The sequence below is a fragment of the Dromiciops gliroides genome, chromosome 2 (genome assembly GCF_019393635.1).
Source record: "Dromiciops gliroides isolate mDroGli1 chromosome 2, mDroGli1.pri, whole genome shotgun sequence".
NCBI lineage: Eukaryota > Metazoa > Chordata > Mammalia > Microbiotheria > Microbiotheriidae > Dromiciops > Dromiciops gliroides.
Genome location: NC_057862.1, coordinates 15,324,856 through 15,337,464, shown reverse-complemented (window position 1 = coordinate 15,337,464; position 12,609 = coordinate 15,324,856). Strand labels below are relative to the sequence as shown.

General features: G+C 46.6%; 1 protein-coding gene across 1 annotated transcript; it reads right to left on the bottom strand.

Moving 5' to 3' along the window:
• Positions 1 to 5,495: 5,495 nt before the first annotated feature.
• DKK1 (dickkopf WNT signaling pathway inhibitor 1) lies at positions 5,496 to 10,661 on the bottom strand. The gene is made up of 4 exons (XM_043989860.1): positions 10,362 to 10,661; positions 9,227 to 9,416; positions 6,989 to 7,123; positions 5,496 to 5,923 (listed from the first exon to the last, which is right to left on the bottom strand). The coding sequence occupies exons 1-4, from the start codon at positions 10,659 to 10,661 to the stop codon at positions 5,673 to 5,675; spliced, it is 876 nt and encodes a 291-aa protein (XP_043845795.1). The 3' UTR covers positions 5,496 to 5,672.
• Between the last annotated feature and the right edge of the window lie 1,948 nt (positions 10,662 to 12,609).

Below are 12,609 nucleotides of genomic sequence, written 5' to 3'. Positions count from 1 at the left end.
ACAGCTGTCTCTCCCATAGAACAGGAGCTAGAGGACAATCACTTATCCTAGTGCCTAGCATGGAGGAAGTACTTAAAGCTTCTTGCTTGGCTGCCTGAGTGACTAAAGGACACAGAGCTGCCACTCCATAGTTAATTATAATGCCTGAATTTAAACGGTTTCTCAGAACAAAATGAAATGGCCCAAATGGCTGAATTGTGAAACATTTGGAATGACTACTGATAATCTCGCATCCACTCGAATATTTCATGATCCACCCCAAGCTCCTCTTCTCATTCACCATTCATTCAAAGCTGCAAGTTAAGAAAAAACAATCAAAGCAGAAACACTGAATTTCAGTTTCTCTTTTTATTTTGTTTTCTGCTATTTTTAGTTTACTTGGATAGATCCACGGCCATATTTTTAGCACATTTTTTTTTATGGTAGTTGAAACCACTCAGTCATCGTTTGTTAATAAATAGCAAATGGGAACCATAAATGCAGTTGTCTCCTCGAAGGTATAATTTGAAGGAGAGACCAGAAGGGAAGACAACTATGATCTCAATGGAAAGCTAACATTTGGGAAACAAAGTGCATGCTGTCTGTCTATAGACCATGCTACCCAGTGCTGTGTCCTCTGGGGTGGTGTGATGGTGTTGGATATGCTATAACATTCCTGTGAAGGAAGGGCCTTTCTGAAGAGGGGAGCTCCGAAGGCCAACAATGAGAGGATTCTTTCCATTGTTCTTGGCCACTAATCTGTGCCAAGAGTCATTACCAAGGTGAAATGACCCGGGCTTTGGCCCAGAGCACTGGAATTTAGAAGGAGTGCTGACAGAACCATCAGTGCTTTAGCGACAGGAAAATACAGACTTTAGCACCTATTTAGCAAGAATAATTAGTTAGGAAAAGATGCTTTGAGATAATGGCTTCCTGAATCTGACTCCCTCCCATTTGGAGTGGGTTCACCCCTAGTGAGTTCTTTCCTGACCCAGGCCTGACCTTCCTTTCCATACTAATTTTCCTAGAAATGGCCTCAGGGTGTACTGGGGTCTCTATCACCCGCTCCAACTGCAGTTAGTGCTGTTTTCCACCGGCATACAGTTATAGCTCCGTGTGCCAGAGGTCCCACCCTCCTCAAGAAAGAGGCCATTTAATTATTATTTTTAACTCTGAAGGAACTTATGTTCACATACTTAGAACCTAAATCTACTTCACCCCTTTTTTTGAGCAGTGTCAAGAAATTCTATGAAAAGGAAAGACATTTTTGAAGCTCTAAGTAGTGACAACTGGTTAGTGAATAAGGATTTATTAAGTACCTCCTGTCTGGAAGCACTGTGCTAAACACTAGGGATCCAAAGGAAAGCAAAAGACAGTCCTTAGCCTCAAAGAGCTCACATCTAATGGGGGAGAAAACTGGCAAACACCTCTGGACAAACTACACATATGTGTATATGTATATTTATATGTATACATTCCCATTAGCCATATACACACGAGAATACACATATACATATGTATATGACTAATGGAAAATTATGAATCAAGGCATTAGAATTATGGAGAATGAGGGAATTCTTATTACAGAAAGTGACCATTTAGCTGGGATTGGAAGGAAGCCAAGGAAACCAAGAGGGGGACAATGAGGAGGGAGACAGTTCTAGGTATCCAAATGGGAGTCCCTTGTGCAAGGAACGGCAACGAGGCCAAGTACCACTGGGTAACAAAATCCATGGGGTGTGAGTAATGTATGAAAAGACTATAAAAGTAGGAGGGGCCAGTATTGGAAGGGACTTAAAAGACAAAAAGGGGATGCTATATTTACTTAAGGGGGGACTGGGCTCTTTATTAAATTGGGGGGAGGAGGGTGTCACAGTCAGTGTTTCACTAAAAGGTATCGTGTCCTAGGGATACAAATGCTGGCAAACAGGACAATTTCTGTCCTCAAGGAGCTTCTATTCTAATAAGGGAAGTCAACACATAATAGGGAACAAGAGTCAGTGGAGTTATTTGGAAAGGGGTATGATGTGGCAGCCTGGATGACCTATCAGGGTCTCAACATAGACAGAATCTGAATTCTTGTGGGAAAAGGAGGAGGGCCCGAGTGGCCAGCAGCATAGGTGGAAATGAAGCAATGGAAGAAAGGGAGGGTTGGGGAGAAGAGGTGGCTCCAATGAGGAATGGGTTGGTCTGGATGGTAAATGTGGGTTCAATTTAGAGACGTAAGGGACCTCCACCTTGTCCAGTCCAATCCTCTCAATTTACAGCTGAAGCAACTGGGGCCCAGAGAGCTGAAGTGATTTGTCCAAGGCTGCAGAGTAACTAGCAGAGCCAAGTTCCCAAGTTCTCTCCAAATGTAGTACCCTTGGCACTGCAAATTGCTGGTCTCCAGACCCAACTCTATTCTGGCAGCAAGAAAGGGATCAGATAACCTGGGGCTGTTGAATTCAAAGCTTCTTCCTCTCAAATAGAGGCCTCTTCTGTCTTGGAAAAAGTAGTCATTGAGAGAAAGCAGTTTCCTGTTTCCCCTCATCTGTTGTACTTTATTAAGGCCTCAGCATCAGGTCTGCCTGGCAATTCACAAAATCTATCCATGAAGGAAGAGAAAATTTCTCCCGGGCATGAAAGCTGAAACTTCCCAACAAAAGACAGTGTAAGGAAATATCCTGGCCCTTCAGTTTGGGGGTGGGGCTTGAAGTCCCCTTCATCTGAAACACTTTAGGGAACAAGGCAATTCTAGAACATCTCCATTTCTGGATGAAAAGCTGAGAAACTATTTTTTTGGAACTTGTTCAGTCACTATCTTAAATGCCCAGAACACTGAGTTTCCTGGGTATGGAGACACAAGAATTGATAGAATAATAAGGGTCCTCTCCCTCTCCTCCATATAAATCACACAAAACCAAAATTATATATTATATGTATATATTTATTAGTAGTAGCCTTCCACCAGTCATGGACGACCATGGATCAGCGCCTTGAAGAGCCACAGGCCACACTGTGGCTGTGCAGTCCGATACGGGAGCTGCAGCTCCCGCCGCAATGAGGACATCGAAAACTGCGCTCTCTGTTGCCCATCGGTTCCTGCGTCTCATTCGTTTTTCTTCCTCCCCAGCTTGAAGGCCCATCTCAGCTGCGCTCAAGCTGCTCCTGAGTACTGAATTCCATCCGCGCGGTCCTTGGCCATCTCCTCCCAGCTGCCGATGTCATATATTTATTATATATAATATAATATAATACTAATATTATATAGTGTGATAATATTATTATATATAATATTATATACATATTTGTAAATCAACTAACCTTTGAACACTCCAGGCAATTCTCTAAGATACGGTTCTGGTTTTGTATGACCTAGACCTTTAAGGTAACCTAGTAATGTCTAAGGACACCATCTAAGAACGCTGTTTTCAGATATTGAAGAAAACGCTAAAGGTTCATGACAATAATGATAATTTTTCCAATCCAAGTTTGTAGATCCCCCCCCAACTCTATCCACTTGAGGGACCAAGGACAATAGTTTAAGAATCTACTTTTAGACTGTAAATGGTGGTAAAAGATACTAATTTGATAAAACCACAGGACTAAACCAAAATAAGTAAATTGTGAAGTTGGATTTCACTTAGAGAGAACAATGGGTGACAGAGACTTAGCCCCCATATACTTCGTTGATATTGATTGATTTAACACTGAGAGAATTAGAGGAAGAAGCCCTAAGGATACATGATTGGATGCCCATGCAGAGTTTGTGGAAGTAGCAAAAGTTGTCACGTGAGATATGAAAGCATGAGTCGGTTTGGGATCCCCACTGGTAGAGAGAGTGAGATCCCTATTTTATCACAGTATAGGAATATGGATGGTGGAGCGAAACTCAGTCATACTTGGCAAGTCAAAATGCCAGCAAAGGAAAATTAACCGCCTTATTAGCCTGCAAGAGTCAAGCTCTGGCAAAATTGGAAATGTGCTGACTGGTACCACACAATACATGTTTTCATCAGCTACTCAAGTCAGCAATGGTGGCATCTTTCTAACCTTTTGGACCTGCCCATCTGCCCTTTTGGTCATCAGCTGAATCTGAATTCTCCCCAAATGCTTTGCAAATGTACAGCCTGACTCCTAGCTTTATTCTGCGCATTTAGTTCTAAATGCCATTAATTGGGTCTTGGGGCTGATGCAGAAGTGAAGCAGAAATTTGGACATGGGAGTCAGATCTCGGTTCAGATCTCGGTTCTGACATCTCCTTGGGCCGGCCACTAAACCTCACTGGCTTAATGTTTTTTCATCTGTACAATGAGCATAAGAATGATGAGACTACCTACCTGGTGGGGTTGATGCAGAAGAAAAGGTTTATACATATTAAAAAGGGATAGAAATGTAAGTTATATTTTAGAAAGTAGCCTTTTGTTTTCCATAGTGGAAAATTTGTGTCATTTATAGTGAATGCTTACAAACCATAAAACACTCTAGGAATGTGAGCTATTTGGGCTCATCAAGTCCTTAAGAATTCATTTGGAGATTTTTGTTTTTTATCAGTAGGAGCTGACAACATCTCTTAAATTCTGATTATATCTTGCCCCAGAATAGCTCTGAAAATATCACATTTTTTTTGTCCTTGTAGACAAAAATGATAAAGATAATTGCATCAAAACTAATCTTGACTTGTGATTTTTCCAGACAACAAATGAAGAATTTTATTTCTGAGACCTTGGAAATAAGAAAATTTGAATGGATGAATGAATGAAAGAATGAATTTTCCCCAACCTAATGACACACGTTATCCCCTTTAGCCAGAAAGCAGGCTTTTGTAGTTCAAGCTATTTATGTTGAGCTTCTCAAAGAGGAGAAAGATCTGTGATTTTTGTCAATTTGATAACTTCTGGTGTGGAAACTTTCTCCATTAACAAGATTATTAGTTCTAAGTGTTTTAAAAGGTTTGGGGAAACACCTGAAGCATCAGGAAACAATCCTCTTTGCCCAGTGTTAAGATAGCTCATGACAGTCAGAGGTGGACTTGGAACCCAGTTCCTAACTCCACGCCCATCATTCCATCCATGTTTGGTGGAAAGAGAGCTGCCTTCGGAGTCAGAGAACTTGGGGTCATTATTGCCTACTACTTCAGTGACCTTGGTAAGTAACTTGATTAATTTGTCCTCATCCTTAAACTGAAGGGTATGATAGATTAGACTTTCTTTTGTAATTCCTTCTGACTCTAAGTCTGTCACCCCATGTCTCTCCAACAAGTCAAGGTCCTTCTGTGCACTCACCTCTGCCCAGCAAAGGGAACAGGCAAAACCCTTCAGCAGAAACTATTTATTTCAATTAAAAATAGAAGATTTATCAGACTCAAGATAACATCACCAGTGTGTACAAAATTTACAGGTCGTGGGTAAATTGTAGACAATGCAGCACTTTTAGAAAAATAATTAAAAGGTGAGGATCATGTACAGGGAAATTCCGCAGTGGATATTTACAACACAGTAATTTACTGCAAACAGTCACTGGATAGAGTTCGTTCCCTACAGAAACAAAGCCGTTTTTTGCACTCAGCCTTCCGGAAGGAGAATTTGGAGAGTGCAACTGTAAACACTGAATGCGTCCCTTCTGCAGGTTCAGCTGACGGGAGAAGAAAGTTTCCGTAGTCGAAGTCAAATACAGGAGTTCTTCGGCCAGCCTCCCGAGACGAGGGCAGTTCAGTGTTTCTGGCAGGTGTGAAGCCGGGATGCGTTATTGGTTAAGTGATCTTTCTGTACTCTGCAGGACAGGCCTTCGGCACAGAAACAGCGCTGGAAAATCTCCAATCCGTGAGAGCCTTTCCTCCTGTGCTTGGTGCACACTTGGCCTTCCTTGAGGACCGGCTTGCAGATCTTGGACCAGAAGTGCCGAGCGCAGCAGAGGCCATCCGCACAGTCAGAGGAGCGGAGGCAAACGGCGCCTTCCTGGCCTGGGGAAGAGGGAGGAAAGCAAGGAGAATCAGGCAGCCGGCCAGCATTTACCAAGCACCGTCTAAGCGCCAGGCACCAGAGAGGGATAAAGATAAAAGTGTAACAATCCCTGATCTCGGGGAGCTTCCGTTCTCGGAGACACCCTAACTCAGAGAGAGGAAGCATGATAGAGTATAAGGAAGATGCACCTTTGGGGTAAAGAAGACCCGGGTTAATGTCCTGCTTTTGAACTTCCTGAACAAACACACCCCATGATATTTTTCTTTCTAATAACAACACTATGGGGAAGGTGAGTGTAACCATTCCCATTTTGTTGAAATTGTTCTTGATGGGGAAGAGGCATTAGACTTCCTCTTTTTGACCTTAGAGTTGGGGGAGGGAGGAAGCATTTATGTATTTATTTCCTGCATGCCAGGTGCTGTGCTAAGCACTTTTTCCAAATAATATCTCTGAGATGGCAACAAGGAGGCCAATTTAGGCTTGACTTTGGGGGAAAAACAAAACTTGCTGATAAAGGGAGCCCCAAAATGGAATGTCCTGCATCTGGAGGATCCCCCTCCTCTGGGGATTTCAGTTAGAGGCTGAATAACCAATTGGCAGGTAGGGATTCAAAGGGATTCTTGTCCAGACAGGGGCCTGGACTGGATAATTCCTGACATCCCTTGTAAGACTTAAGAATCTGTATTTCAAATTGGAGGTAAGGGGAACATCTATTTCAACAACTTGATTTTTTAAATAAGAAAACTAGTGAGAGGTGTTAAAGGACCTTCCGAAGGTCTTATAGACAGTAGAGTCAAGATAGGAATCCAGGTCCTTGGAGAACAAACCTAGTCCTCTTTTCATTACACCATTTCACTAGGATAGTAGCATCCAGTAAGTAACAGAGTTGGGATCACAATCCCGGTGTCCAATCCTAAGTCCAGAAGTCTGTCATTGCTGACTGGGGAGGAGAGCAGGACACCCTCACTGGAAGGCAGCTAACTAAGATGATTGGCACTAGCCTGTTACCCCTATGCAAGAAAAGCTCCCTGTTCAGCAAGGAGGAGAGTCATGTATTCCCTTACCTCTGGTCTTAGCAGATGGAGTGGTCCTCCTCGGCTGGCCTTCTAAAAGGCTGTGATCATTATTCACTGGTTCTGTGGTCATCTCATCCATTTCTAATGCATGTAAGTGGTTCTGATCCAATGGCACACATATCCCTAAAAAGGCAAGACACGCTGGTCAAGGGCTGAAGTCTCTGCTTAAGGTGTGCTAAGTTTTATTTGCATCCAAGTTACTTTATCCCATGGTGATTCCCCCTTCAGTGAACCATTAATTTTACGTATCCCCAAAGCCTCCCTCTCTCAATGTACAATAGAGGTAAAATCATAGAGCTGGAAGAAAGCTTAGAGGTTACCAGTTACACCCCCCTCATTTTCTAGCTGGGGACTCCAAGGAGCCAAGAGATCACAGCAGCAGTAAATGATGAGCCATCCACCCTGGCTACTTAGAGCCAATAACATGAAAACCAGAATCCAGACTCTTTAAAGCACTTTCTGTGTACAACTGAATTTGCGGGAACATACTGACTTTGAGAATGGCCGTTTAGAGGTTTGTGTCACCAAATCAATAACACACTCACATACAGATACGTATTGTGTGTATGACTCAGCTGCAAAAGATCTGGAGTCAGAGGACTTGGGTTCAAATCCTAAGTGACCCATTTATTGTCCCTGGGACTCTGCCCAAATTAGCCAGATCTCTAGGACTTAGTTTTATCATCAGTGGGCCACAAGATGTGGAGCTGGGATGGACCATAGAGGTCAGCTAATGATAGCATCATAGATGGAGGGCAAGAAGGGATCTCAAAGACCAATGGTCCAATCCCTTTATTTTACAGACGAGGAAACAATCTCAGCTTGCCCAAGGTCACACCTTAGGAAAGGACAAAGTCAGGTTGGGAATCCAAACCTGTTAACTTCATATTAGAGGCCCCTTTGATTGTATTAAGCAAAAGGAGGTTAGATAAGATGATCTCAGAGATTCCTCCTAGAGAAATCTTTGCTCTTACGTACATTCAGAGGATCAGAGCTCTAGTTTGAGAGGCAAGATCGGAACCTGAGCCCTCGGACTTCCCAGTCATGGAACCATGCCTGGACAATGCCAGTCTCTTGTGAAACAAAAGCCATTTACTGTAGTCATTGGATAATTCCATGAAGGAGGTGACGTGTCAACAAAATAATGTTTCAACGGTTCTATTTCTATTAAAATGTTTTTTTAAATCCATAAAAATAAAATAAATAGCAATTTAAGTCCATCCAGCTTCACTTGGTGCTGCTCTGGGTACTGGGATGCCTTTCTCACGTACCTCAATCCTCTACTCCAAACCAAAGCTTTACTGAGAGTTACTGATGATTTGGGTTATTAGCCTCTAAAACTAATGGGGGCTAGTAACCTTAATAGGGTAGTGGTGGTTTTTAATAGGGTAGTGGTAGTGCTAATGGTGGTGCTAGTAGTTGAGTCTCCCAACAACCCTCTGAAATCGACGCTATTATTATCATTTAACATCTATTAAGAACCTTTTTTGTGTCAAGCCCTGTGCTAACGGCTGGGGAGAAAAGATGGTCCTTGCCCTTAAGGAACTTCCCATAAAGAGTTATACATGAACAAAATATACACAGGAGGAAACTGAGGTGTACAGAAGTTAAATGAATTTCCCAGGGTTACACATCTAACGAGTAAATGTCTGAATCCAGAAACCCCGAATTCCACATTCCAAGGCTAGTGCGTTGTCCGCTGTGGTCCCAAGGCAGTTTAGGTTTCAGACTGACAAGGCACCCAAGGGAGAAAGGTGTGGAGTCCAAAACATCGCTTTGCAGAGGCACAAAATCAGCTGGAGGAAAAAGGCGGTGCAGGGTGGGACTAAGGTCTTGCCCTTGGGGTTACAAAGGCAGGAGTGTCAGGACTAGGATTCTCGCGCAGGGGCTGACCCCAAACATTTCCCCACTACACCAGGTTCCCACCGCCGCCACCACCAGCAGCACATGCCATTTCTGTGGCACACTTAAGGTTTGCATGCTTTCCTTGCTGGGGGCCGACAAAGGAAGATGCCAAGGTAAACTCTCTGCGACTAGGCTTCCTGCCACCTCCTTCCTCTCTTCCTAAATGGGAGAAAGTTAAATTCTCTTTCTGCAGAAGCTGTAACTTCCGTAACTTCCTTTGTGGCTCTGCGTGGAGACAGGACTCGGCTCCGCATCTTTCCCCGAGGGACCAAGCTGGGGAGGCCCACGCACGGGTGCCGAGGGGTCGTGAGGGTCACTCACCGTTGCTGCAGTAGTTTCCCGGACAGCACATGATTGTACGCTGGCAGCGCCTGCGGCGCTTCCGGCAGGGCAGGCAGATTTGCACGCCGATGCTGCCGCCGCCGCCGCCTGGGCTACTGCTGCCCCGGGGACCGATGTCGCAGTATTCCTCCAGACCGCAATTCTTGTCATCCACACACATAAAATGTTGCTGAAGAGAGAAGAGGGCGTGGTGAGGCCTCTGAGCCGGCTCAGAAGGATCCTACAGGAAGGGACCTGCCTTGAAGAGCCTCCCACCCCCCACTCCTTACTTTACAAAAGAGGAAACCGAGGCCCAGAGAGGTTAAATAACTTTTCCCGGGTCTCCCAGCTCATAAAACAAACAAACAAACAAACAAACAAACAAACAAAAAACCCCAACCCCCCCCCCCCAAAAAAAAAACCCGAAGCCAGATTCTGAACCCGGGCGATTGGAGTATTTCACTTCTGTCCGAATCCCTAGTGCCCAGCCCAGTGCCTAGGCTCTGACGGCATATTGGCGAATCGTTTTGAGCTGGAGGAGTCCTTCCAGACGCAAACCTCTGCATTTCACAGAAGTGGAAACTGATGTTCCTAAGAGCCTTGTATTCCAAGAACGCCAGCGCCGCTCCTGTCTACCTGTGTGACTTGGAGAAAGTCACCCCTCACCCCTCTTCTGAATCTCAATCTCAAGTATGAAATTAGGGGGTTGGGCATAATGACTTCAAAAGTCCCTTCCATCTTTCGGTCTCTAATACTCCGTAAAATTCGAGATTTGAACTAGCGGCTTCGCTAGGACTAAGGGCCCGCAGGGAAGTAGGTGGCAAAGTTGGGGTCGGACGGGCCTCCAAGCCAGAGCTCTCCCGTTACAACCCGCCGCGTTCTCCCCGCACCTCTTACGTATCAGCCCCAACGAAAGAGCGGTGACTACCCCCGAAAAATGTTTTGGCTTGTCTCAGGCAGCACCTGGCTCCCTACTCTTCCCCAATTCTTCTTGAGCTCAACCCCAGGAGCATTTCCCTGCGATCCCTCTTCGGCGGTCCGAGCCATCACAGGAACCCTCTGGTCCCCAGCCTGATGCTGCCCTCCCTCCCACTGCCCCCTTCACTCCCCTCCGCTCCTCCTGCGAGGTGCCCACCTGGTGTTTGTTGTCCACGTGCATGTACCCATTGGGGCGCTCGAACAGGACGCTGTCCCCTGGTGCCACGCTGACTGCCCAGAAAGGGACCAGCCCCGCGCTGCTGCCGCCGCCACCGCCTCCGCCGCCGCCACCGCCGCCGCCGGGCCCCGAGTGCCCGTTCTTGATGGCATTGGAGTTTACCAGCACAGTGTTCAGCGTCGCGGCCGCCGGGGCGCACGGCGGGCAGCAGAGAGCCGCGGCCAGAGCCAGCAGACACCGGGCCGCCCCCGCTGCCAGGGCCGGGGCTAGGGCTGGCATCTCGGCTGTTTTGATGATGAGGAAGAGACAGACAGACTGAGACACAGAGACACAGACAAACACGGCCCGAGAGCAAAGGGTAGCGCGAACGCACTGGCCCAAAGTCGCACGGGCAGCCCGGTGGGGAGCAAGTCTTGCGCCGTTTCTTGCCGTCTCCCGGCTCGGCTGACTGCCCGGCTTCCGGGCGCTCTAGGCTCCGCGGCTCCCCGGCTCCCCGGCTCCCAGTCGCGGAAACAGAGGCAGCCGAGAGCAGCCCAAGAGGAGCCAAGCAGAGCTCCCGAGCGCTGTGGGATGGGCAGGCAGCTCTGTCCCGGGCCTCTGCCACCGCCGCCACCTTTATACCCCCGGCCCCTGGCTCTGCCCGCCCCCTCGGGGGCCACTACAAAGCCGGGGATGGGATTTCAAAGCCTAGAAGAGGGGCTGGGAGGGGGTGTGTGAGTGCGAGGCGGGGGGAGGGAGAGAAGGGGCTGGGGCTGACACTCCCCTCCTCTCCTTTCTCCTCTCCCTTTCCCTCTGCTCCCTCCTGCTTTCGGCCCCAGGTCCCACGGCGGTAGGCAGGCGCGCCGAGCTCACGCCCAGGGTAGGATCGACTATTCCGAGACTGCCCAGTACTTAGCCAAGGGAACTCCCGGGACCCTTGCCCACCTCCTGAACCCGTGTCTCCAGGTCCCTCCATGGGAGACACTCTTAGCGGCAGTGGGCCTCCCTTTGTACTCCAGGTCCGTTCTCTCCCCTTCTCCCTTACACTCAAAGGCGTTTTTCGCTCTCTTTAGGCACATCGTCAGCCCTGGGGCTGTAACGGAAACAGCGCGGGCCAGAGGGGAGACCTTGTCTTCCCCATGAGCATAGAGCTGGAAAGTTGTACTTGAACTCAGAAGACGTGGGTGCGAATGCTGCCACATTGTGTGGCTCTGGACAAGTCAAACTCAGTTTCCTCAAGTCTAAATTGGGAAAGTGAATAGAACCTTCCTCCCAGGATTGTGGTGAGGATCAAATGAGGGAACATAAGTAAAGCGCTCTGAAAACCCTAAAGGAATATACACAGGGTAGCCACTGTTATTAGGACACTGAAGCTCAGAAAGTTTAAGATCCTGTGCCCAGGACCACTTAGCTAATACGTATCCGAGGTAAAATGTGAACTCCGATCTTCCTTACCCCAGGTACAGCACGTATCGATGCACTTTCTTGTGCTGTTGCTCCAGATGTACCTAGAGTCTGGGCCTCTTGGACCCTTCCTCAGACGCTTAGCGGATGTAACCCTAGGCAAGTGGGCAAGTCACCCAACCTCTCTGGGACTTAGTTTTCTCTTCTGTAAAATGAGGCGGTTGTATTTATCAGAAGTCTTGAACTTTTATACATGTATGTATGCATGTATGTACACATAGATAGAAGAAAGATAGGTAGGTAGATGATTATTTCACCATTAGTTTCCTTAGTAATTCCATGGGAAGAGGTCCATAGTACTAATCTGGCTGCCAAAGGGATCCATGACACACAAAACATTCTGGCCTAGAGAAGTCCCTGTCAGCTCTGATCTATAGCTAACTAGCTGCGTGATCCATCCTAGGGACGTCATCTCACATCTCTGAGCTTCTGATTTTCCACACTCATTTATTCAACAGTTTCTTATTAAACACTTGCTCTGAGGAAAGTGCTTGCACTGTGGATTCATACACAAAAATGAAACTGACCCTACCCTAAGGGGACTCAGGTCTATTCCACTGGGGAAATACCTTGTACAAATAAAATAGATTAATATAAACAAAATCTGGGGGAGGGGGAGTATGTACACAGATAAAGAAATCCCAGATAACTTGAAGAAGGGCATTAGCAAGATGGGTCAGTCTGTGAAATGGGGACAATAATCCCTGTAGCGGCCTCACTACACTGGGGAATTGTGAGGGTTCAAAGAGATGGTGCTTGAAAGGAACTTTGCAACCCAGAAAGC

Coding starts and splice junctions, on each gene's coding strand:
- DKK1 (XM_043989860.1), bottom strand. CDS start 10,661: ATGCCAGCCCTAGCCCCGGCCCTGGCAGCGGGGGCGGCCCGGTGTCTG. Junction 9,417..10,361: donor ACGTGGACAACAAACACCAG/GTGGGCACCTCG, acceptor TTCTCTCTTCAG/CAACATTTTATGTGTGTGGA. Junction 5,924..6,988: donor TCCATCTGCTAAGACCAGAG/GTAAGGGAATAC, acceptor CCTCTTCCCCAG/GCCAGGAAGGCGCCGTTTGC.